The sequence below is a fragment of the Neoarius graeffei genome, chromosome 21 (assembly GCF_027579695.1).
Source record: "Neoarius graeffei isolate fNeoGra1 chromosome 21, fNeoGra1.pri, whole genome shotgun sequence".
Taxonomy (NCBI): Eukaryota; Metazoa; Chordata; class Actinopteri; order Siluriformes; family Ariidae; genus Neoarius; species Neoarius graeffei.
In genome coordinates, this window is record NC_083589.1 from 14,363,063 (window position 1) to 14,386,546 (window position 23,484).

Here is a 23,484-nt window from a genome sequence, read left to right on the forward strand (position 1 = left end):
ATTTAATTAAACTTTGGGATAATTCCATGTACATCATGCAGCTTTTACTTAAAATTGCAAATTCTGGAGATCTAAAGATCTGTACGCATTAATTAATTTTTGGAATGTGGCTTGGAATATTATTCCAAATCCAGCAGTTTACACTCTTATTCCGGATAACTATAAAAGAGGGGCCTGTTTTTATAAATTTGTGAAAATATGCACTCACTGGCAACTATAATAGGAACCCCTTTCATGCAATCATCCAATCAGTCAATCAACTGGCAGCAGTGCAATGCATAAAATCATGAACATACAAGTCAAATGCATCAGGTAATGTTCTCATTAAACATCAGAATGGTATCAAAATGTGATCTCAGGGACTTTGACCATGATATGGTGGTGTTTACACAGAAAAAAAAAAAACCAAAAAACCTCCATCCAGTAAATGGCAGTTCTGCAATGCCTTGTTATTCAGTTAATTGTCACCTTGTTGATGAGAGAGGTCAGAGGAGAATGGCCAGACTGTTTAAGCCGACAATTTGTACAACCATACAACCATGATGAACAGAACAGCATCTCAGAAAGCACATGTTGAAACTTAAAACAGATGGGCTACAACATCAGAAGACCACATCGAGTTCCATTCATATCAGCCAAGAACAAGAATCTGAAAGTACAATGGATTCAGACTCACCCAAACTGGACAGCTAAAGATGGGAAAATGAACAGGTGATGTTTTTTTTCCAATCTTCAACAGTTTTGGTGATTACATAACTGCATGAATGAGCAGGAATACAGTTGTTCTTGCATATACAGTCCCCTCCAAAAATATTGGAATGGCAAGGTCAATTATTTTGTTTTTTTGCTATACACTGCAGATATTTGGAGATCAAAAGATGAATATGATAATATAAATCAGAATTTCAGCTTTAATTTCCTGATATTTATATCAACATGTGTAACTTTGAACATGACACCTTTTGTTCAAACCTGCCAGTTTTTCAAGTAATCAAAAAGACACATGATTGACAGGGGTTTCTTTTTGCCCAGAGGTGCTAGATTGATTGTTTAAACAATTAAACAATTAACAGTTAATTATTTACACAATTAATATGTTTCACCTATGAAGACTGTATTTGTTTTTTTTTTTTTAAGAATAAAACAACATGAAGACCAGAAAACTGCGTTTGGAAGAAAAGCAAGCCATTTTGAAGCCTCAGAAAAGAGGGAAAACTGATCATTGCATAAGCATTATGGATAACCAATACAACAATTTGGACTGTCCTGAAAAAAAAAAGGGAGAAACCCCTTGTGTACTAAAATCCAGACATCAAACATGTCAGCCAAGGAAACCAACAGCAGCTGATGACAGAGAGCTGTGAAGTAAAACCCAAAAAACAACAGTCCATGAAATCACCAACCTCCACAGGGCAAGAATCACAATCCATCATTTGCAGAAGACTTTGTGAGCAAAAAATATAGGACCCATATCACAAAATGCAAATCACTCATCAGCAGTAAGAATCAGAATGCCAGGTGGGAATTCACAAAGAGATACAGAGATGAGCCACAGAAGTTCTGTAACCAAGATTAACCTCTACTAAAATGATGGAAAGGCAAAAGTGTTCTGCTCATGATCCAAAACATATGGAAACAGCCATTGAATTTTTCCTGTAAATTCCTGTTCCAACCGCACGCTATGTGACTGCTGTGCAGTTCCCAGCTGAAAGCCAGGGGGCTGCCAGCCAGGGCTCATATGCCCTCCCTCTCTTATTTTAATTCTAAACATGCCCTTTCATTCGATTCCACGATGTCGCCATTAGATGGCGCTTCTCTCATTTAAAAAAAAAAACATTACTTGAAATGTTGTGTGAAGCTGTTGTACGGTACTGCACTTTATTCTGGTTTTTATTTATGATCTTATGGATTAAAAACATTGAGATGATGAACCATCTGAAAGTCTTTTTTTGGGGGGTACATCTTACCTTCTCCGAATAAGTAATGGTTACTAAGTGATATTAATTACCTTTGATTAGTAATTATCAGGTATTACCTACACTCAAAAAAACCAACATGGGTGTTTGTTACATGAACCTAAGTCTAACATGTCACGGTTGACATTTAGGTCACTCAACAAAATTGTTTCTGGCTAAGTTAACGCATTTTACTTGGGTGGAAATACTTTCCATAATTTTATTATGTTCACTGAGCAAGTTATTTGCAAGTTATTTTTTTGAGTGTACGGTACTAGCAAACAAGAGATAATTTTACCCAATTTCAGTGAGAAAGTAGCTGTTGAATAGATACATAAATGTGAGGTAAATTTTACCCAATTTATTTAAGTATTTCATAGCTTTTTATTTCAGTTATTTTATACTCAATATATGGAATGAAATCTACCCCAAACAAGTCAATGCAAATTGTTACCTCAGATTTATTGGGTAAATTCTATAGGTTACTTTTTTCAGTGCACTGTAAGAAGTGATTTTGGAGAGTGGTAAATATAATCTAAGCAAACCAGATAAAATTTACTCGATTATTGCAGTCAGCCAAGGAATATTTAGGAATTATTGCAATCAGCCAGGGAACTCTCGGGCTGCCATCTTCCTCTCTCCGGCTGTTACGGTAGTTTAGTGAGCTACGGTATACCATAAAACAGGTTCATTACTTGAAATGTTGTGTGAAGCTGTTGTACTGCACTTTATTTTGTGTGTTTTGATCATTTGGTGCATCATTGCTGCATATAAACAAGGCGGTTCAGTTATTTGTTGTATAGATGCACCTGGACTGCAGATTTGGTCAGTCCAGAAACAACATTTGAAGCTGTTAGTTATAAAACAGGTTCATTACTTGAAATGTTGTGTGAAGCTGTTGTACTGCACTTTATTCTGTGGTTTTTTTTATGATTTTATGGATTAAAAACATTGAGATGATGAACCATCTGAAAGTCTTTTTTTGGGGGGGTACATCTTACCTTCTCCGAATAAGTAATGGTTACTACCGTAAGTGATATTAATTACCTTTGATTAGTAATTATCAGGTATTACCTACTAGCAAACAAGAGATAATTTTACCCAATTTCAATGAGAAAGTAGCTGTGGAATAAATATGGTATGAGCTCATCAATCAAGCACGATGAAGGTAGTGCCATGGCTTGGCCTTACATTATGATGTCACTCAAGACAGTAGCAGCAAAATTAATTCAGAAGTCTATGCAAATATTCTGACTGTCAATTTACAGAGAAATGCATTCAATATCATTGGGAGGAGCTTCATTATGCAGCAAGACAATGACCCAAAACAACTTTATTCATCACACATGCACTTGTGAAATTCCTCTCTGCATTTAACCCATCTGAAGCACTGAACACATACATGCACCAGTGGGCAACCATGCTAACAGTGCCCAAGGAGCAGTGGGGGTTATGTGTCTCACTCAAGGGCACCTTAGCCTAAGGCTGCCCCGTGTTAACCTAACCACATGTCTTTGAACTGTGGGAGAAACCAGAGCACCTGAAGGAAACTCATGCAGACATGGGGAGAACATGCAAACTCCACACAGAAAGATCCCCATCAGCTGCTTGGCTTGAACCCAGAATGTTCTTGCTGTGAGACAACAGTGTTAACCACTACACCACCATGCCACCCACACCACCAACACAACAAAGGACTTCGTTAAGGGAAAGAAGTGGAAGGTTTTAGACTGGCTTTAGTTAATCATCAGACCAATTGAGCAGCATTTCACCTCCTGAAGAGCAGACTGAAGAGAGAACCCCCCATAAATAAATAAATAAATAAATAAATAAATGCTTTATATATATATATATATATATATATATATATATATGTGTGTGTTTATGTGTTTATGGCTTTATGTGTTGCACGTCTTGACTTGGCTACAATGATGCACTGCTTTTCATAGCTAATGGCATCTTTGGATACTGTTGTGTGCCTTGCAGAGTGATTTTGAGCAAGGGTCTCCCAGTTTTCATGGTCGAGGCTAAAGTCTTTCAATTAGGCTTTGAGCGTGTCTTTATATCTCTTTTTCTGGCCATCGCATGATCGAGCTCCAGCTGCCAATTATCCATACAGGATGCACTTTGGGAGACACACATTAGACATTTGAGTGATGTGACCACCCCAGCGAAGTTGAGTCATGCAAAGCATTGTCTCACCTCATCTCATTATCTCTAGCCGCTTTATCCTGTTCTACAGGGTCGCAGGCAAGCTGGAGCCTATCCCAGCTGACTACGGGCGAAAGGCGGGGTACACCCTGGACAAGTCGCCAGGTCATCACAGAGTTGACACATAGACACAGACAACCATTCACACTCACATTCACACCTACGGTCAATTTAGAGTCGCCAGTTAACCTAACCTGCATGTCTTTGGACTGTGGGGGAAACCGGAGCACCTGGAGGAAACCCACACGGACACGGGGAGAACATGCAAACTCTGCACAGAAAGGCCCTTGCCGGCCACGGGGCTCAAACCTGGACCTTCTTGCTGTGAGGCGACAGCGCTAACCTCTACACCACCATGCCGCCGCAAAGCATTGTAAATATGCTAATCATTACAGACTGTTCCAGAACTGCTGTGTCTAGGATCTTGTCTTGCCATTTTATCTTCATTAGTTTGTGAAGGCAACTGAGATGGAAGCAGTAAAGCTTCTTTGCATGTCTCTGGTAAACAGTCCAGGTCTCAGATGCATACAAGAGAATAGGGAGGACTACTGCTCTATAGACCTTGACCTTGGCTGAGAGGCTTACTCCCTGATGCTTGGTAACTTACTCCCACGCTGAACATAGCCTTCCAAAAGCGGTGATGGCCTTGGCTATTCTCATGTCTGTTTCATCATTAATATGTATGTAGCAAGACAGGGTGCTACCAAGGCAAGTGAATTTGTTCACAGCTGAGAGCTTCACTTTATTTACAGTGACAGCTGACTCTTGCTATGGCTTTCCTGGAGCAGGTTGATGCATCACCTGTCTTTTTCATGCTGTTTGTGAGTCCAAAGTTGTCACATGCAGTGGAGAACAGATCAAGGCTATGCTGCATGTCTGTGACACTTCCAGCATACAAAGCACAGTCATCAGTGAACAGGAGGTCATGCAATCTAGCTATGTGGACTTTGGTCTTGGCCTGTAGGCAACACAGGTTAAGGAGTTTACCATCTGTTCTGTACCTGATGTCTATGCCTGGGTCATGGTCTTGGTAACTGTCAATAAGCATAGCTGTGAACATCATGCTGATGAGTGTTGGTGCCAGCACACAGCCTTATTTAACTCTGTTTGCAGAAGCTTTGCCTTCATCAAGTACATGGGCCTGCATCTCGTCATGGAACTGTCACACAATCTGAATAAATCCATCTGGACATTCAAACTTGCTCATAATTTTCCAGAGGCTTTCATGACTGACTGTGTCAAATGCCTTCTTTAGGTCAACAAAAATGGTGTAATGGTCAGTATTCTGTTCTAGGCACTTTTCTTGTAGTTGGTGGGCAGTGAACACCATTCCCACTGTTCCATGGCCTTTCTTGAAGCCACATTGACTCTCAGGCAGAAGGCCTTTTTCAAGGTGTATGTTAAGTCTGTTGAGGAGGACCCTGGCCAGGATCTTGCCCACAATGCATCAAACTGAGATTCCATGGTGATTATCAGATTTGCCGATGGCCCTTGTGTTTGTATACTCTCCTTGATGTTTGTAACATGAGCATCTTTTATGCATCCTTGAAGTTCTTCTAGGAACTGCTGATTGATTTGCCCTTTAAATCAGTCATGAAACGTTAAGACACTTTGGAGCTGGCTTCCCCTGAGGCCGCCTCTTTAGAAGGATCCTGATCTTCATTTTCAAAACTATGAGCTGGTGATCGGTCCAGCGTTCAGCACCACACACTGACTTTGTTACACATACATCCTGCCTATCTCTTCTTCTCACTATAACAATCAATAAGGTGCCAGTGCTTTGATTGAGGATGCATCCATGATGATCTGTTGCATGCTGGTAGGTGGAAGACTATGTTAGTAACAAGTTCATGTTCTGTACAAAACTGCAGAAGGAGAAGGCTGTTGCTCTTACACTTCCCAAGACCATTCTTACCAATGATGTCATTGCAGGTTGTGTTGTCAGCAACCACTATTGTGTTGAAGTCACCAAGAATGATCAGTTTCTCTGACTTTGGTGTAGAAGTTGTAAGGGAGTGAAGGTCTTCATAGAATTTCTCCTTGATATTGTCTGGATTGGTCATTGTAGGAACATAGGCACTGATGATTTTGGCTTGCTTTTACTGTGAGTTTTAGGTTGAGAGTCATAAGTCTGTCATTGATACCCTTGGGAAGGCTCGGGAGTTTCCTGACAAGTTCTTTCCTTACAGTGAAGTCCACACCAGCCTCATGCCAGTCCTGCAATGCTCATGCAGTTCAGAAGAACATGTAGCCTGCTCCAGCTTCTGTTAGCTGACCTTTGGCTGCAAGGCATGTTTCACTAAGTGCTGCAATGTCCACTTTATATCTAGCCAGCTCTCTAGCCATAAGTGCTGTTCTCTTCTCAGGTCTGTCAGCCTGGGTGTTGTCTATTAGGGTGTGCATATTCCATGGATCAAAAATGAAGTCATTTTGACTTTCTTCTTTCTCTTTGTACTGCTGTGATGGGATTCCACCAGCCACAGCATGCTGGCCAGGGTGATGGTGAGGCAGACAATGTTTAGGGCACCTTTTCTAGCCCTGTCCTCATGCCAGTGTGATCCTAAAGAGGGCTGTTCAGTCACTCAGGGGGCTGCCGAATAACACTGCTGCCTCAGTTCCAGTGAAAGACGACCATATGACCTGAGCCGCCTATGTGCAGGTCTGTGGCAACAGCTCCCAGTGTATCCACACCTGCTGCTTTGTCACTCACCCATCACTACAAGACTTTGGAAGATTGATGAATGCGTGATGAATGTTGATGAAGATGACTTGCACATTATTTGGATTTAAGTGAGGGAGAGATGCATGGCATCAGCCTCACTCTCTGTTCCTATGCTCCACATAGATCCAGTGGCAGGACAAGGTCCAGACGGTTGGAGGTGAAGCCAGGCACAGTGGATAATCAAGACATGCTTTGTGTCTCGCCATGCTCTACACATTCCACAATGTGTTGCTGGTGTATTGCCTTCCTGCCCATTGAACCATGCAGTCCACCAAAGACCAGACTTCACATGCTTAGGTTGACAAACATAATCAATCATCGAGGGTAGATGACCCATCAGTTACTCTCAACCTGGTTTAGTCAGCTAGTTGAAACTGTTGCCTGTAGTGTGGCCACTGTGCATCTTACAGCTACTTGGAGCCACAGGTGAGAGCTGAGTGCCAGGAGGGGACCAAAGGTGAACAAGCTACTCCAAAGTGCAGTATGACTGTTCCCAAACCAGAGACAGATATCCCAACCTGGACACCCCAAATACACACACACACACACACACACACACACACACACACACACACACACACACACACACACACAAGGGTAAGTCAAAAAGTTCTAAGACAAATTGAAGAAAATCTTTATTTATGAAAATAACAAAGCAATTTTTCTACATATCCGCCATTTAAGTCTAAACACTTCTGCAAGCAGTGTTTCCATCGGAGAATTCCTTCTTTGTAGAATTCTGGGGGATGTCTTTCACACCTTTTGAAATTATAACATCTGTCTTAGAACTTTTGACTTACCCTCATATATATATATATATATATATATATATATATATATATATATACACACGGTATGCCCAGGTATGACACTGGGCATACCTAACAACATCTATTTTCTCTCCCCCCTCTGTCTCTCCCTCTGTCTTTCTCTGTTGAGTTACATGTCAATCCTGAGACACCAGTGATGCTGACCTCTTCTGTTCTTCAGACCTGCCTGATCCATCCTGATGCCCTACGTCTGACTGGAGTCTCATCACATCACTCCTATGGAGGATGGTCCCATATGGACAGTCAAAAGACACTTATAAGATGTCTCTGGACACTTAGGCCCTGTCCACACGGCAATGGATTCAGGTGACTCCGATACAATTGCTTATTGTTTAGGCCTGGCGTCCACACGGCACCGGCATTTTGGGTGCCCAAAACGCAATCTTTTTGAGAACGGGTTCCAGAGTGGAAAGATCTGGCAACGTTGCCGTTGTGAAGTCGTCTGGATGAGTAGAACTGATTTGTTTACGATGACATCACAACCACATGACTGTGAGTGCTTCACGCCGGGTAGAAGTGTAACGAACTCGATGCGAGTTGTCAACAAATCCTATAACTTGGTTCATGAAACGCGCTTACAAAATATTTTCACTGTGAATATTTATTGTGTAATGGTGCAAAGTGAGAGAGAGAGAGAGAGAGAGAGAGAGAGAGACTCTGCCCTTAGGGCAGAGTCAATCCCGCCAGCAAAAATAGGGGAAAAAAAAGGAGCGATCTCACCTCTTCAGATGTGGGTTTAAGTCCTACAATACATTCCTCAAAAAGGGCATAGAAGAAATTAATCCATCAACGTGTATCATTCAATTTATTCCGGACCATTAAAGACGCCGCCTTCCGTGTAGAATCATACGTCATCCTCGTCGCCATATTGGATAGGTCAAAGCGGAGAATAAAGATTCATGTGCTGCGTTTAACTGTACCAACAGGTTTACCGTCCAAATGAGATCATATGGGATTACCTTTCACAGGTGAGAAACAACAAATTAATCCATCAACGTGTATCATTCAATTTATTCCAGACCATTAAAGACGCCGCCTTCCGCGTAGAATCATGTCATCCTCGCCGCCATTTTGGAGAGGTCAAAGCGGAGAATAAAGATTAGCTGCATTTAACTGTACCAACAGGTTTGCCATCCAAACGAGATCACATGGGATTACCTTTCACAGGTGAGACTGGAAAAATACTTTTCATTGTATTTGGTCATTATAATGTAATTTTACAAACAGATTTTCCTGACTTTGTGGCTAATATGAAGTCTTGCGCATAATAGTTTATGCGCATGCGTCCTTACTTCTTCTATTGTTCTGGTGTCTCCGAAGGGACCGTCTTACAGCGCCCCTAGAGGTGTGGCATGTGTATTGCATCGTTTTCAGCAAGCGTTGCGTTGCCATATGGACCTGATATTTTACTGATTGTTGCCCATTTGGACGCGATATATTTTTAAATAACATCTCATTGCCGTGTGGATGTAGCCTTAGTTTTGCTCTGATGGCTGCGGACTACAATTGCCATGATACCTTGAGGACGGCAGTTGTCATGAACAGTTTTGCACTCAAGTCTCCATCAATGAACAATAGATAACTTAAACAAAATAGACTTCATGCTAAAACTATAATGAATTTCCTGGTTACACAGTTGTACTTTGTGACTATACAGGACACATTTATAGAAGCGAGTTACAGAATCATGCTATCTGTTTTCACCCAAATGAGCACGAGTTCCCTTTTGAGTCAGGTTCCTCTCAAAGTTTTTTCCTCATGTCATCTGAGGGACTTTTTCCTTGCTACTTTCACTACAGGCTTGCTCATCAGGGATAAATTAATTTGTTAGGGATAAAATTAGCTCATAAGTTAAAAGTCATTATTTTTCTGTAAGCCTGCTTTGCGACAATGTCTGTTGTTAAAAGTGCCATACAAATAAACTGACTTGATTTGACTTTTGTCCCCTGGCCATTATCAACCTGAGTAATGGTAGATGTCCTGGCAGTCCTCCACTTAGTCATAAAACTGAGTTAGATTTGTAACCTTCCATTCTATTTTCTTACATTCCAGGCTTCCAGGTCAGTTTCTTTTTGGAATTAGTGGAGATTGCATTTCAATGTTGTCATGATCAGGTTTGTAACAGATACTTCCAGTGCAACACCAAGCAACACCCAGCAATCAAAGCACTGATAAATAGTTTTAATACCATTTTTTTATGAAAATCACTTATCATAGATCACATAAGTTTCAATGAAGCAATCGAGAAGGACAAAGAACTGAGATGCTAACTCTTTTCATAATTACCTTTTAGTCCTAGCAATTCCACATGCAAAATCAGGATCTTTGTCTTGGCCAATTGATAAGGGAGTACACACACTTTAGCACTGTCGGAATCTAAAGTAGGTTGTGCACCCTATGGGAATACTCTTTATCTCTAACAGGAAAAAACACAGCAAATCCATTCAAAATTCTCTTTTTAGGGAGCTGATCAGCTCAGCCTGTTTCTTGTTGCAAAAATGCAGCAAAGGTGCTTACTTTTTATTTGTTGGAGGCTGAGCAACCATGTCTGCAGTCTGCATCGCACCCCACTGCAACAACACAGTATCAGAAAAAAGTGAATGAATAAGAGATTCAAGTATTACTGTTGCCATTATGCTACAAGTAGGGCAATACTCCATAAGTTCCTATTGAAAATGAAGAAGTCCCAATCAGTGTAGGCACTGATCAAGTCACTGTTCAATATCAGTGAAGATGAGCAGAGTAGGCAGGTCACCATTCAGTCCATAAAATTCAAAAATTTGTTAAAACAAAACAAATTACGAATTCATGAAATTAGTTCTTGGAGCTCTGTATCAACAACCTCAAAACACTGTTACACACTGACATAACACAAAAAGCCAATAGGTATTCTAACAAAGATATTAGTATATATATACACACACACACACATATATGGACTTAGGATTACTCTGGCAAACCTTTGTCAAAGGTTTATATATATATAAAATCCAAATTCCTTGAATCATTTAATGATGTTTTGCACCACAGAAGGTCAAATATCCAAATCCCTTTCTAACTTTCTTTGAGCAACATTGTTTTTAAAAATTTTAATTACTTTTTCATGCATTTGTTAACAAACTGGAGATCGTCACCCCATCTTTGCTCCTCAAAGACTAGGCCTTTCCTGGATACCATTGTTTGACCAAATCATGATTCCAATCAGCAGCTGACATCACCCATTTTGAATCACATCGTTATTTAATTGTTTTACCTCATTACTAGCTCTAAAGTGCCCCTGACCCAACTTTTATATGTTCTTGCCTCCTTTTGTTTGTTTGTTTGTTTGACTGTTCCCTTTGCAAAATGCTCATTTGACTCTTGTGCTTAGACCATGTGGGCGGCATGGTGGTGTAGTGGTTAGCACGGTCGCCTCACAGCAAGAAGGTTCCGGGTTCGAACCCAGCGGCCAGCGAGGGCCTTTCTGTGTGGAGTTTGCATGTTCTCTCCGTGTCTGCGTGGGTTTCCTCTGGGTGCTCTGGTTTCCCCCACAATCCAAAGACATGCAGTTAGGTTGACGTGGGGCGGCCTTGGGCTGAGGTGCCCTTGAGCAAGGTACCGAACCCCTGATGAATAAAGGTTTCTTCATTTCACCTGATCCCAGGAAGCCAAAGAAGGAAGATGATTAATTGTTTCAGCACCTCATGTCTAACTGGTACCAGTTTGACAAATTTGGAAACAAATTAGGATCTTTCCAACTCTCTCTGCATTTCAGTAGTTCTGATTATGTCTTCTGTCTATACCATGTTGGGAAACAATTTTCAGTTGTGTCATGTTAGTTATTACCTCTCTGGCTTCTTGCTCAAACCTGATGCACACCCATTAAAAATCATGCTCTACCTCCTACTATCACCAAATAACTGAATTGTTGCAGTGGTCCATTCTGAAGTAATGAAGTTTAAGCAGGACACTTCAAAGTGGGAGCACACAAGTCAGCCATTTGTAGGGTCAGTCCAAGTGATAAAAATTATTTTAAACCCTTCAAACTGTAGTTTTGAAAGGGAACAACCAAAGGGTACTTTGCTCCCAAGATTTTTTTTTTTTGCACCTTTTCATGGCCATGCAAATAATTGGTGTAGTTCAAAGTGCAAAACATTACATTGGGTAATGTAAAATTTAAAATAATAAGAAGAAGCCTTTATTTGTCATGTGTACACTTAAGCACAGACTTAAACACAGTGAAATTTCTCCTCTGCATTTAACCCATCTGAAGCAGTGAACACAACTGAACAATGAGCACACATATACTCAGAGCAATGGGCAGCTACACTACAGCACCCAGGGAGCAGTTTGGGGTTAGATGCCTCACTCAAGAGCACTTCAGCCCAACCTCAGGCCATGGCTTCCCCATGTTAAGCTAACTGCATGTCTTTGAACTGTGGGGCAAACCGGAGCACCTGGAAGAAACACAGAGAGAACATACAAACTCCACACAGAAAGGCCCCCGTCAGCTGCTGGGCTCGATCCCAGAACCTTCTTACTGTGAGGTGACAGTACTCACCACTACACCACCATGCTGCCTGATTTGACATATTAACAAATTTTACATAAAATAAATAAAACAGCTGAAAGCTGCGACAAGTACACGCTTTAGTGGGATACTGTTATTAGAGTGAATACTGGTATCACAGTTCCAATATATAGGTTTTCCCATACCATGGATATTGTGATAAGCCCAAAACTGCTTTATCAGAAACAGCCCCAGAAAAAATTCACACTATATTATGCATTACGACTGTGTATGTTCACTAATCTAATTATAATAATACAGATTTCAATGGAAATTTTCAATGATTGATTTTTTTTTTTAATTTGATGCCATGTGTACATTTATATCACAATGTGTACATTTATATCACAACCCATGTCAAATAATAGATTTAAGTATCACTATAAATGTTAAATGTAAATGTTACGTATCATGGTTAAATTTAAATGCATATAATAACTGTAGGAATTCACGCATATGCTAGTATACATCATGGGAAAATGGTGCTGGTAGGGTTGCCAGGTTTACACCATACTGCGCTAGTTTTGGAAAAAAGTGGAAGATAAAACTGAAGATGAAAAGCAAAATAACAATGAAAAGCAAGTCTGCTGATGGCAACTTCAGAATGATTTATAAACAGTGTGCAGTGGCCAAGATCTTGTTTTAAAGCATATAATCAGAAACCAATCAAACCAATTTCTACCAACATTTGCTATGGAAAAGCAAATATGGAAAAGCTGATAGCATATAAAGGGATTGCATGTACAGATTATGCTTCACTGAGAAAACATTGTGGTATTAGTGTTGCTGGGTTAACACTATGCTATGCTAATTCAGGAACAATGTAGCCCATGAAGAGCAAGTCCATGGGTTATGGAGGTTTTTGTTCTGTATGCTGTGAAACTACAAACATACAGAACTAGAGAACTCGCCACACAGTGCATTAGCAGTACCAAAACTGGCTAGTTGACTAGATCATGGTACAAGTGCTACTTATACATTCACTACTTCTGTACACTGAAAAAAAAATCAATGAATGTGTTCAGTCAAATGTCAGAGAAAACATTATGTATAGTTTAAATAAAAATATGTAATTTCTTATTTCATTGCTTATTCTCCCCTTTATCTGCAAGATCCTACAACAGACTGTGGCACAGCAGGTATGCTTATACTATCTACACAGGAATAGCATTCATGAAATGTATCAGTCAGGACTTAGACCTCATCATAGCACAGAGACAGCACTGGTTAAAGTAGTAAATTACCTACTACTGGTTTCTGATCAGTGTTGTGTCTCCTTGCTTGTGTTCCCTGATGTTAGTGCAGGTTTTGACACCACTGATCAAACTATTCACCATGGTAGATTAGAAATTCACGATGTTGTTGGGGTGAAAGAAATGGCTCTCTCCTGTCTCAGGTCTTATTTAACTGATTGTTGTCAGTTTGTAAATATAAATTGTGATTTTTCTATGTATACTACAGTAAAGCTTGGTGTTCCATAAGGTTCTATTTTAGGCCCTCTGCTTTTTTATTTATATATGTTACCTCTGGTTTATATTATTCATAAGCATGGTATTAACTTCCCCTGTTATGCTGATGACACACAGTTATATGTTTCTGCAAAGCAAGATGAAAGACACCAGCTTAATAAAATTGAGGAATGTGTGAAGGAGATTAGACAGTGAATGCTGTAGGGATGGACTGCCATGCCGTAGACATAGTAACAATTCCCTGCTTCACTTTATGAACCATCTTCTCCCTTTCACTGTACAGCATTGAACACACCAATCCCTGTACTCAATGCCATGTTCTACAACCCCAATTTCAAAAAAGTTGGGACAAAGTACAACTTGTAAATAAAAACGGAATGCAGTGATGTGGAAGTTTCAAAATTCCATATTTTATTCAGAATAGAACATAGATGACATATCAAATGTTTAAACTGAGAAAATGTATCATTTAAAGAGAAAAATTAGGTTATTTTAAATTTCATGACAACAACACGTCAAAAAAGTTGGGACAAGGCCATGTTTACCACTGTGAGACATCCCCTTTTCTCTTTACAACAGTCTGTAAATGTCTGGGGACTGAGGAGACAAGTTGCTCAAGTTTAGGGATAGGAATGTTAACCCATTCTTGTCTAATATAGGATTCTAGTTGCTCAACTGTCTTAGGTCTTTTTTGTCGTGCCTTCTGTTTTATGATGCGCCAAATGTTTTCTATGGGTGAAAGATCTGGACTGCAGGCTGGCCAGTTCAGTACCTGGACCCTTCTTCTACACAGCCATGATGCTGTAATTGATGCAGTATGTGGTTTGGCATTGTCATGTTGGAAAATGCAAGGTCTTCCCTGAAAGAGACATCGTCTGGATGGGAGCATATGTTGCTCTAGAACCTGGATATACCTTTCAGCATTGATGGTGTCTTTCCAGATGTGTAAGCTGCCCGTGCCACACACACTAATGCAACCCCATACCATCAGAGATGCAGGCTTCTGAACTGAGCGCTGATAACAACTTGGGTCGTCCTTCTCCTCTTTAGTCTGAATGACACGGCGTCCCTGATTTCCATAAAGAACTTCAAATTTTGATTCATCTGACCACAGAACAGTTTTCCACTTTGCTACAGTCCATTTTAAATGAGCCTTGGCCCAGAGAAGACGTCTGCGCTTCTGGATCATGTTTAGATATGGCTTCTTCTTTGAACTATAGAGTTTTAGCTGGCAACAGCGGATGGCACAGTGAATTGTGTTCACAGCACGGGCGATTGCTCTAAGACAACGAGGGAGGCTCAGCCTCCTCTAAAAATGATGAACATCGTGTAGGATGAATTGCGCTAGGCTTATGTTATAACCGACCTTATAATATTGCTATTTCAGATCCAGAATCATAGAAATATATGTGCTCAACCCAACGACAGTGCAAAATCATTCCGTTATAACTTTCCCCAGTTCGCCTTATGTGTGCGTGAGTTTTTCCCCCTCGTGACAACGCGATGCAGCCCAGCCTCAGTGGACTTCAATGGCATTTGGGAGCTATGCGCTTTTCAATATCAAAATGCAAGACGATTATTGGACAAATACTGTGAAAACGCCCACCCACTGACTCCCACGGACTCCCAGCCTCACAGTGGGAGGGACATGGCAAAGCTTTCCGCGAGGAGACTGGTGATTGGTGAAAGCGGCCGGATATTTTCTTTGATTGACAGCTCGTTTCAAATATAGACAGGCAGCAGTGAATTTCAGTTCAGTCCCATGCGGATTCGCAAGTGCTGTGGTGTATTGTAAGAGATCAGCTTACATTTCTATTTCATTCATTACATACGGTTTCTACCAGCTTTTTTAGTTTGTATATATTTTCATTGTAAATAAAGTGTAAATATAGTGTTGTCAAGTTTGCTATCTTAGTTCCAGAAATTTCATTTATTTGAGTGACTGAACTTGAGAGGGCTAGTCAGCTAGCAAGAAAGCTGCGCACGGATGCCAAGCATTGTTGATTTAATTTTGGCGAAGCCATTTGCCAGTCTTCCTTTCGAGGAAAAAATTAAAATTAAAGAGCAGGGTAGACCAACGCCTCAAATTGACTTGGTGAAAAAGGTAGGGAATAATATTTGTTCCTTTCAGCTCTCCTGGTACGAGAAAGTGAATTGGCTAACAGCAAGTGACCCACATCAACAACAGTAAACAGGCTACTTTAGTAATATGTCATGGATGGACCAAAAATATAGAATCTATTTAAAATGTTTATGCTGAGTATATTATATTGGAATATATATTTCTCTGGATATGAATTAAACACAGCTACAATTTAGAAAACATTTTTAAACAAAAACACAACCGAGAACATTTCACACTACAGACCTGGATTAAAAGTGAAGGGTTATCAAAATTGTCAATAAAACATTTCTCAGTCAAAATAAGTAAAATATAGGGAAAGTGTCATTGAATGAAATGTGTGGCACCCTATGTTTGGCTCCCCAAGGTCAGTGCTTGTGCCTATTCCAGAACACTCTGCTGTTACTGCTGAGGTTCCTGACAAAGAGCTGCTTTCAATAATGATCAATTTTTAAACAACATGCCACAATTTTAAAATATAAAATGTTAAAATATACCCCCCCCCAACACCACCATCATGTATATTGGACAGTAGGCTAATAGGCCAAAAGAACCTGTTATTTCACAGTTTGTGACCCTGACAACAATCAGCAAGATCAGAGGCAAGAGTATGGGCAAAATTGATGTGTTTTTTCTTTTTTCTTTTAAAATCTGGAAATATCATAACTGACCAGCCTCCCCTGTTTGAAAGACTACCAGCCGCCACTGGTTCACAGATAATGTTCTCTGGAAATATTCCTGAGCCCATTTTGTGATTTCCAATACAGAAGCATGCCTGTATGTGATGCAGTGCCATCTAAGGGCCCGAAGATCACGGGCACCCAGTATGGTTTTCCGGCCTTGACCCTTATGCACAGAGATTCTTCCAGATTCTCTGAATCTTTTGATGAAATTATGCACTGTAGATGAGGATATGTTCAAACTCTGCAATTTTACACTGTCGAAATCCTTTCTGATATTGCTCCACTATTTGTCGGCGCAGAATTAGGGAGTTTGGTGATCCTCTTCCCATCTTTACTTCTGAGAGCTGCTGCCACTCCAAGATGCTCTTTTTATACCCAGTCATGTTAATGACCTATTGCCAATTGACCTAATGAGTTGCAATTTGGTCCTCCAGCTGTTCCTTTTTTGTACCTTTAACTTTTCCAGCCTCTTATTGCCCCTGTCCCAACTTTTTTGAGATATGTTTCTGTCATGAAATTTCAAATGAGCCAATATTTGGCATGAAATTTCAAAATGTCTCACTTTCGACATTTGATATGTTGTCTATGTTCTATTGTGAATACAATATCAGTTTTTGAGATTTGTAAATTATTGCATTCCGTTTTTATTTACAATTTGTACTTTGTCCCAACTTTTTTGGAATCGGGGTTGTATCTCCGCCCATTCTTCTGACTCCCTGTAATGGTATTGGATACAGAGATGATACCGGATACCAAATACAGTGACGTCACGACTGTGCTTTAAACCCGTGGCAGAATTGAAATTCTTTCTCTCTGGCGGTGGATTCCATGTGTGAAAGAGAAGCCATTGCATCGGTGCTACAGAAGAACAGAGAACAAAGAACGAGCTATTGATACCAGACCTTTAGCCAAAGTTCAATGTATTTTATCTTTGCATAGTTGCAATAATAACTGAACTGGTTAGTTACTGCAGCCCATGCAGTATTTCAAAGAGAAAAGGCGACTGGATCCCTTTTCCCTTTCTCAACGTCGACAAACTATAAACAAGATTCCTTCCAGATCATCGGACAACAGATGGGACACTGAAGATCTTCAGCTGATGAGCTGTAAAACTGAAAGGAACAGAACTGTTTTCTCCCTGGACCTGCGCTGTCTTCGGATAACAGATGGCACACTTCAGTCGCCAAGCAAGAGCGATCTCAAGTAAGGCTGCCATCTGGGCAATTGTTAGTCTTAGTTGTGACTAGTTAATGTGAAGAGTGTTGTTTATTTGAATTCATTTATGGTTTAAATGTATGCATTTTGATTCACATGAAAGTCGGTCTTAGACCGCATGTTGTTTGATTTACTTTGTTTACTATCTGTATCTAGTTAGACCGTGCATGCTCTCTCTCTCTCTTTTTTAACTCCCTCCATCACACTACACTCAACATTGGGATTTCAGGAGTAGCTAAGGGTTGAGTAGAAGTTGGGTTTAAGGCCTAGTCGAGACTAGTTTAAACTACAGATCCTTTGTTTCCCCTTTTCGCACTCTTTTTGTTGACCATTCCCCTCTAGGCGGTGCCTGGCACAAGGCTCACGCATTCCATTCACATTCCATACACACACACTCACACATACTCATACACACATCCTCACACAGACACACATAAACATATGATTTCCCTATCACATTTTAACATCCACTCACCCCTACACTGTAACACTGGCATATAGTTTATTACTTCTGATCACCATTAGTGCCTTAATCGTATACACTACGGATTCTTATTTGTATACATTGTATCACCATTGATATTGAATTATTCCTTGGCTGCTATTGTTGCTATATCTGATCAGTATTAGTTTGCTAATTTATGTCAGCTATTTCAATAAATGGTATCTTTGGAATAAACTGTGTCCTGTTTATTGCTACAACATCCACTGAGTGCCAACCTCTGCTAAACAAGTATTCTAATGGCCTTCGCCCATTTGATTGTTATATTAATGTTATAGATCTAGAGTAAATGTATTACATTAGAGCTACAATACTCAACAAACTATAGCAACATCACCACCAAGTTATTCCAGTGATTTTAATAGTTTAGCTATAAACTATTAGACACTTGAATTAATGATTAATGAATTTATGAGACTGATCCCTTTTTACATGAGACTGATTTGATAAGCCTATTGCACCTACAGTGCTTATTAACTTCCTTCTGCATAATTCTGACAAGGCTGAAGTACTTGCACTAGGACCACATGCAGATAGAAGTCAAGTCAAGTTTATTTGTATAGCACTTTTAACAACATACGTTGTTGCAAACCAGCTTTACAGAAAATTAAAGACTTTAAACATGAGCTAAATTTATCCCAAATAAATTTGTTTATCCCTGATGAGCAAGTCTATGGTAATGGTGGCAAGGAAAAACTCCCTCAGATGAGATGAGGAAGAAACCTTAAGAGGAAACAGACTCAAAAGGGAACCCACCCTCATTTAAGAAGTAAGGTTTCTGACTACATAGTAACTCTGGGTGACCTTTCTGTTCAACCATGTGCAGCAGTAAAAGGCCTTAGTGTGATTATTGACTCAAATCTTTCATTTGAAGCTCATGTAGATAATATTACTAGGATAGCTTTCATTCATGTCAGAAATATTATTAAATAAAGAATATAATGCCACTACATGGTGCAGGACCTGGTGACTTGTCCATGGTGTACCCTGCCTCTCACCCATAGTCAGCTGGGATAGGCTCCAGCTTGCCTGCGACCCAGTAGAACAGGATAAGCGGCTACAGATGGATGGATACATGGTGCATGAAAAAACTAGTTCATGCTTTTCTCATATCTAGGTTAGATTATTGTAATGCCCTACTATCTGCATAAAAAAGCTACAGTTAGTCTAGAATGCAGCAGCAAGGGTCATTTGTAGAACCAGAAGATATGACCACATCACACCTATCTTATCCACACTGCATCCTCTCTTAATCAAATTTTGCACTGATTATAAAATATCACTATTGATTTATAAAGCACTGAATGATCTTGTGCCACAGTACCTGAGCAAACTTCTGGTCTTTTAGGATCTGCTAATCCTACTTAGAGCAACAGGTGCAGGCAATTTGTTTGTACCTAAAAAAAAATGCAGGCTACAGCAGGGGGCACAGATTCTCTTACAAAGCCCCACAGATATGCAACAGCTTTCTAAGTAATGCTCAGGACTCAGACACAGTCTCAGTGTTTAAGTTGAGGCTGAAAACATATTTGTTTAGTCAATGTCTATTGTGATAGTGTATATTGTTATACATACAAATATACAAATATAATTGAATTGAACAGCTTTATACTAAATTCTAGCCAGAGAAGACCAAATTCTAGGCAGAGAAGACTGATGGTTTGAAAGAGGAGTAAAAGAAGCCATCTTTGTCAACCTGGAATGACCATCACTGAACAGAGGAGGTGGTCTGAGACACCACTTATCAGCCACCTACAATGGAGTCCTTGGCACACTTCCCAGAAAACCAAATACACATCCACACTTAGGCCCTGTCCACATGGCAATGGATTCAGGTGACTCCGATACAATTGCTTATCGTTTAGGCCTGGCGTCCACACGGCACCGGCATTTTGGGCGCCCAAAACGCAATCTTTTTGAGAACGGGTTCCAGAGTGGAAAGATCTGGCAACGTTGCCGTTGCGAAGTCGTCTGGATGAGTAGAACGGATTTGTTTACGATGACGTCACAAACCACATGACTGTGAGTGCTTCACGCCGGGTAGAAGTGTAACGAACTCGATGCGAGTTGTCAACAAATCCTATAACTTGGTTCATGAAATGCACTTACAAAATATTTTCACTGTGAATATTTATTGTGTAATGGTGCAAAGTGAGAGAGAGAGAGAGAGAAAATAGCCCTTAGGGCAGAGTCAATCCCGCCAGCAAAAATAGGGAAAAAAAGGAGCGATCTCACCTCTTCAGATGTTGGTTTAAGTCCTACAATACATTCCTCAAAAAGGGCGTAGAACAACAAATTAATCCATCAACGTGTAGCATTCAATTTATTCCGGACCATTAAAGACGCCGCCTTCCGCGTAGAATCATACGTCATCCTCGCCGCCATATTGGATAGGTCAAAGCGGAGAATAAAGATGCCTCATTCATGTGCTGCGTTTAACTGTACCAACAGGTTTGCCGTCCAAACGAGATCACATGGGATTACCTTTCACAGGTGAGACTGGAAAAATACTTTTCATTGTATTTGGTCATTATAATGTAATTTTACAAACAGATTTTCCTGACTTTGTGGCTAATATGAAGTCTCACACATAATAGTTTATGCGCATGTGTCCTTACTTCTTCTATTGTTCTGGTGTCTCCGAAGGGACCGTCTTACAGTGCCCCTAGAGGTGTGGCATGTGTATTGCATCGTTTTCAGCAAGCGTTGCGTTGCCATATGGACCTGATATTTTACTGATCGTTGCCCATTTGGACGCGATATATTTTTAAATAACATCTCGTTGCCGTGTGGATGTAGCCTAAGGCCCTGTCCACACGGCAATGGATTCAGGTGACTCCGATACAATTGCTTATCGTTTAGGCCTGGCGTCCACACAGCACCGGCGTTTTGGGTGCCCAAAACGCAATCTTTTTGAGAACGGGTTCCAGAGTGGAAAGATCTGGCAACGTTGCCTTTGTGAAGTCGTCTGGATGAGTAGAACGGATTTGTTTACGATGACGTCACAACCACATGACTGTGAGTGCTTCACGCCAGGTAGAAGTGTAACGAATATCACCAGGATATCACCAGGAAAAAGCCTTACAGAGCACTAGTGAGAGTGAAACACGAGCTTGGATATTATTATTATTATTATGTTCAGTGTTAGTTCACAGTAGTAATGCAAGAAGCAGAATAGTGACAGTAATAGTGAAGCAAAAACATGCAATTGTACAAACACTGCAGCTCTACAGCAAAATATTCATTTATGAAATGGTCTGATTCTTAACACCAGTAGTGCCAATGATCTTCTCATTGCGATGGGATGCGAGTTGTCAACAAATCCTATAACTTGGTTCATGAAACGCGCTTACAAAATATTTTCACTGTGAATATTTATTGTGTAATGGTGCAAAGTGAGAGAGAGAGAGAGAGAGAGAGAGACTCTGCCCTTAGGGCAGAGTCAATCCCGCCAGCAAAAATAGGGGAAAAAAAGGAGCGATCTCACCTCTTCAGATGTTGGTTTTAGTCCTACAATACATTCCTCAAAAAGGGCGTAGAGGAGCAAATTAATCCATCAACGTGTATCATTCAATTTATTCCAGACCATTAAAGACGCCGCCTTCCGCGTAGAATCATACGTCATCCTCGCCGCCATATTGGATAGGTCAAAGCGGAGACTAAAGATTAGCTGCGTTTAACTGTACCAACAGGTTTGCCATCCAAACGAGATCACATGGGATTACCTTTCACAGGTGAGACTGGAAAAATACTTTTCATTGTATTTGGTCATTATAATGTAATTTTACGAACAGATTTTCCTGACTTTGAGGCTAATATGAAGTCTCGCGCATAATAGTTTATGCGCATGCGTCCTTACTTCTTCTATTGTTCTGGTGTCTCCGAAGGGACTGTCTTACAGCGCCCCTAGAGGTGTGGCATGTGTATTGCATCGTTTTCAGCAAGCGTTGCGTTGCCATATGGACCTGATATTTTACTGATCGTTGCCCATTTGGACGCGATATATTTTTAAATAACATCTCATTGCCGTTGTCGTGTGGATGTAGCCTAAGGCCCTGTCCACACGGCAACGGATTCAGGTGACTCCGATACAATTGCTTATCGTTTAGGCCTGGCGTCCACACGGCACCGGCGTTTTGGGTGCCCAAAACGCAATCTTTTTGAGAACGGGTTCCAGAGTGGAAAGATCTGTCAATGTTGCCGTTGTGAAGTCGTCTGGATGAGTAGAACGGATTTGTTTACGATGACGTCACAACCACAAGACTGTGAGTGCTTCACGCCGGGTAGAAGTGTAACGAACTCGATGCGAGTTGTCAACAAATCCTATAACTTGGTTCATGAAACGCGCTTACAAAATATTTTCACTGTGAATATTTATTGTGTAATGGTGTAAAGTGAGAGAGAGAGAGAGAGACTCTGCCCTTAGGGCAGAGTCAATCCCACCAGCAAAAATAGGGGAAAAAAAAGGAGCGATCTCACCTCTTCAGATGTGGGTTTAAGTCCTACAATACATTCCTCAAAAAGGGCGTAGAAGAAATTAATCCATCAACGTGTATCATTCAATTTATTCCGGACCATTAAAGACGCCGCCTTCCGTGTAGAATCATACGTCATCCTCGTCGCCATATTGGATAGGTCAAAGCGGAGAATAAAGATTCATGCGCTGCCTTTAACTGTACCAAAAGGTTTACTGTCCAAACGAGATCACATGGGATTACCTTTCACAGGTGAGAAACAACAAATTAATCCATCAACGTGTAGTATTCAATTTATTCCGGACCATTAAAGACGCCGCCTTCCGCGTAGAACCATACGTCATCCTCGCCGCCATATTGGATAGGTCAAAGCGGAGAATAAAGATTAGCTGCGTTTAACTGTACCAACAGGTTTGACATCCAAACGAGATCACATGGGATTACCTTTCACAGGTGAGACTGGAAAAATACTTTTCATTGCATTTGGTCATTATAATGTAATTTTACGAACAGATTTTCCTGACTTTGTGGCTAATATGAAGTCTCGCGCATAATAGTTTATGCGCATGCGTCCTTACTTCTTCTATTGTTCTGGTGTCTCCGAAGGGACCGTCTTACAGCGCCCCTAGAGGTGTGGCATGTGTATTGCATCGTTTTCAGCAAGCGTTGCGTTGCCATATGGACCTGATATTTTACTGATCATTGCCCATTTGGACGCGATATATTTTTAAATAACATCTCGTTGCCATTG

General features: G+C 40.5%; 1 protein-coding gene across 1 annotated transcript in view; it reads right to left on the bottom strand.

Moving 5' to 3' along the window:
• cacna1c (calcium channel, voltage-dependent, L type, alpha 1C subunit) overlaps positions 1–23,484 on the bottom strand; it is an 880,695-nt gene that overhangs the window by 224 nt on the left and 856,987 nt on the right. The window contains exon 46 of the mRNA XM_060902748.1: positions 10,236–10,288. Within this exon, the coding sequence (XP_060758731.1) occupies positions 10,236–10,288 (53 nt within the window). The remainder of the gene's footprint in view (positions 1–10,235; positions 10,289–23,484) is intronic.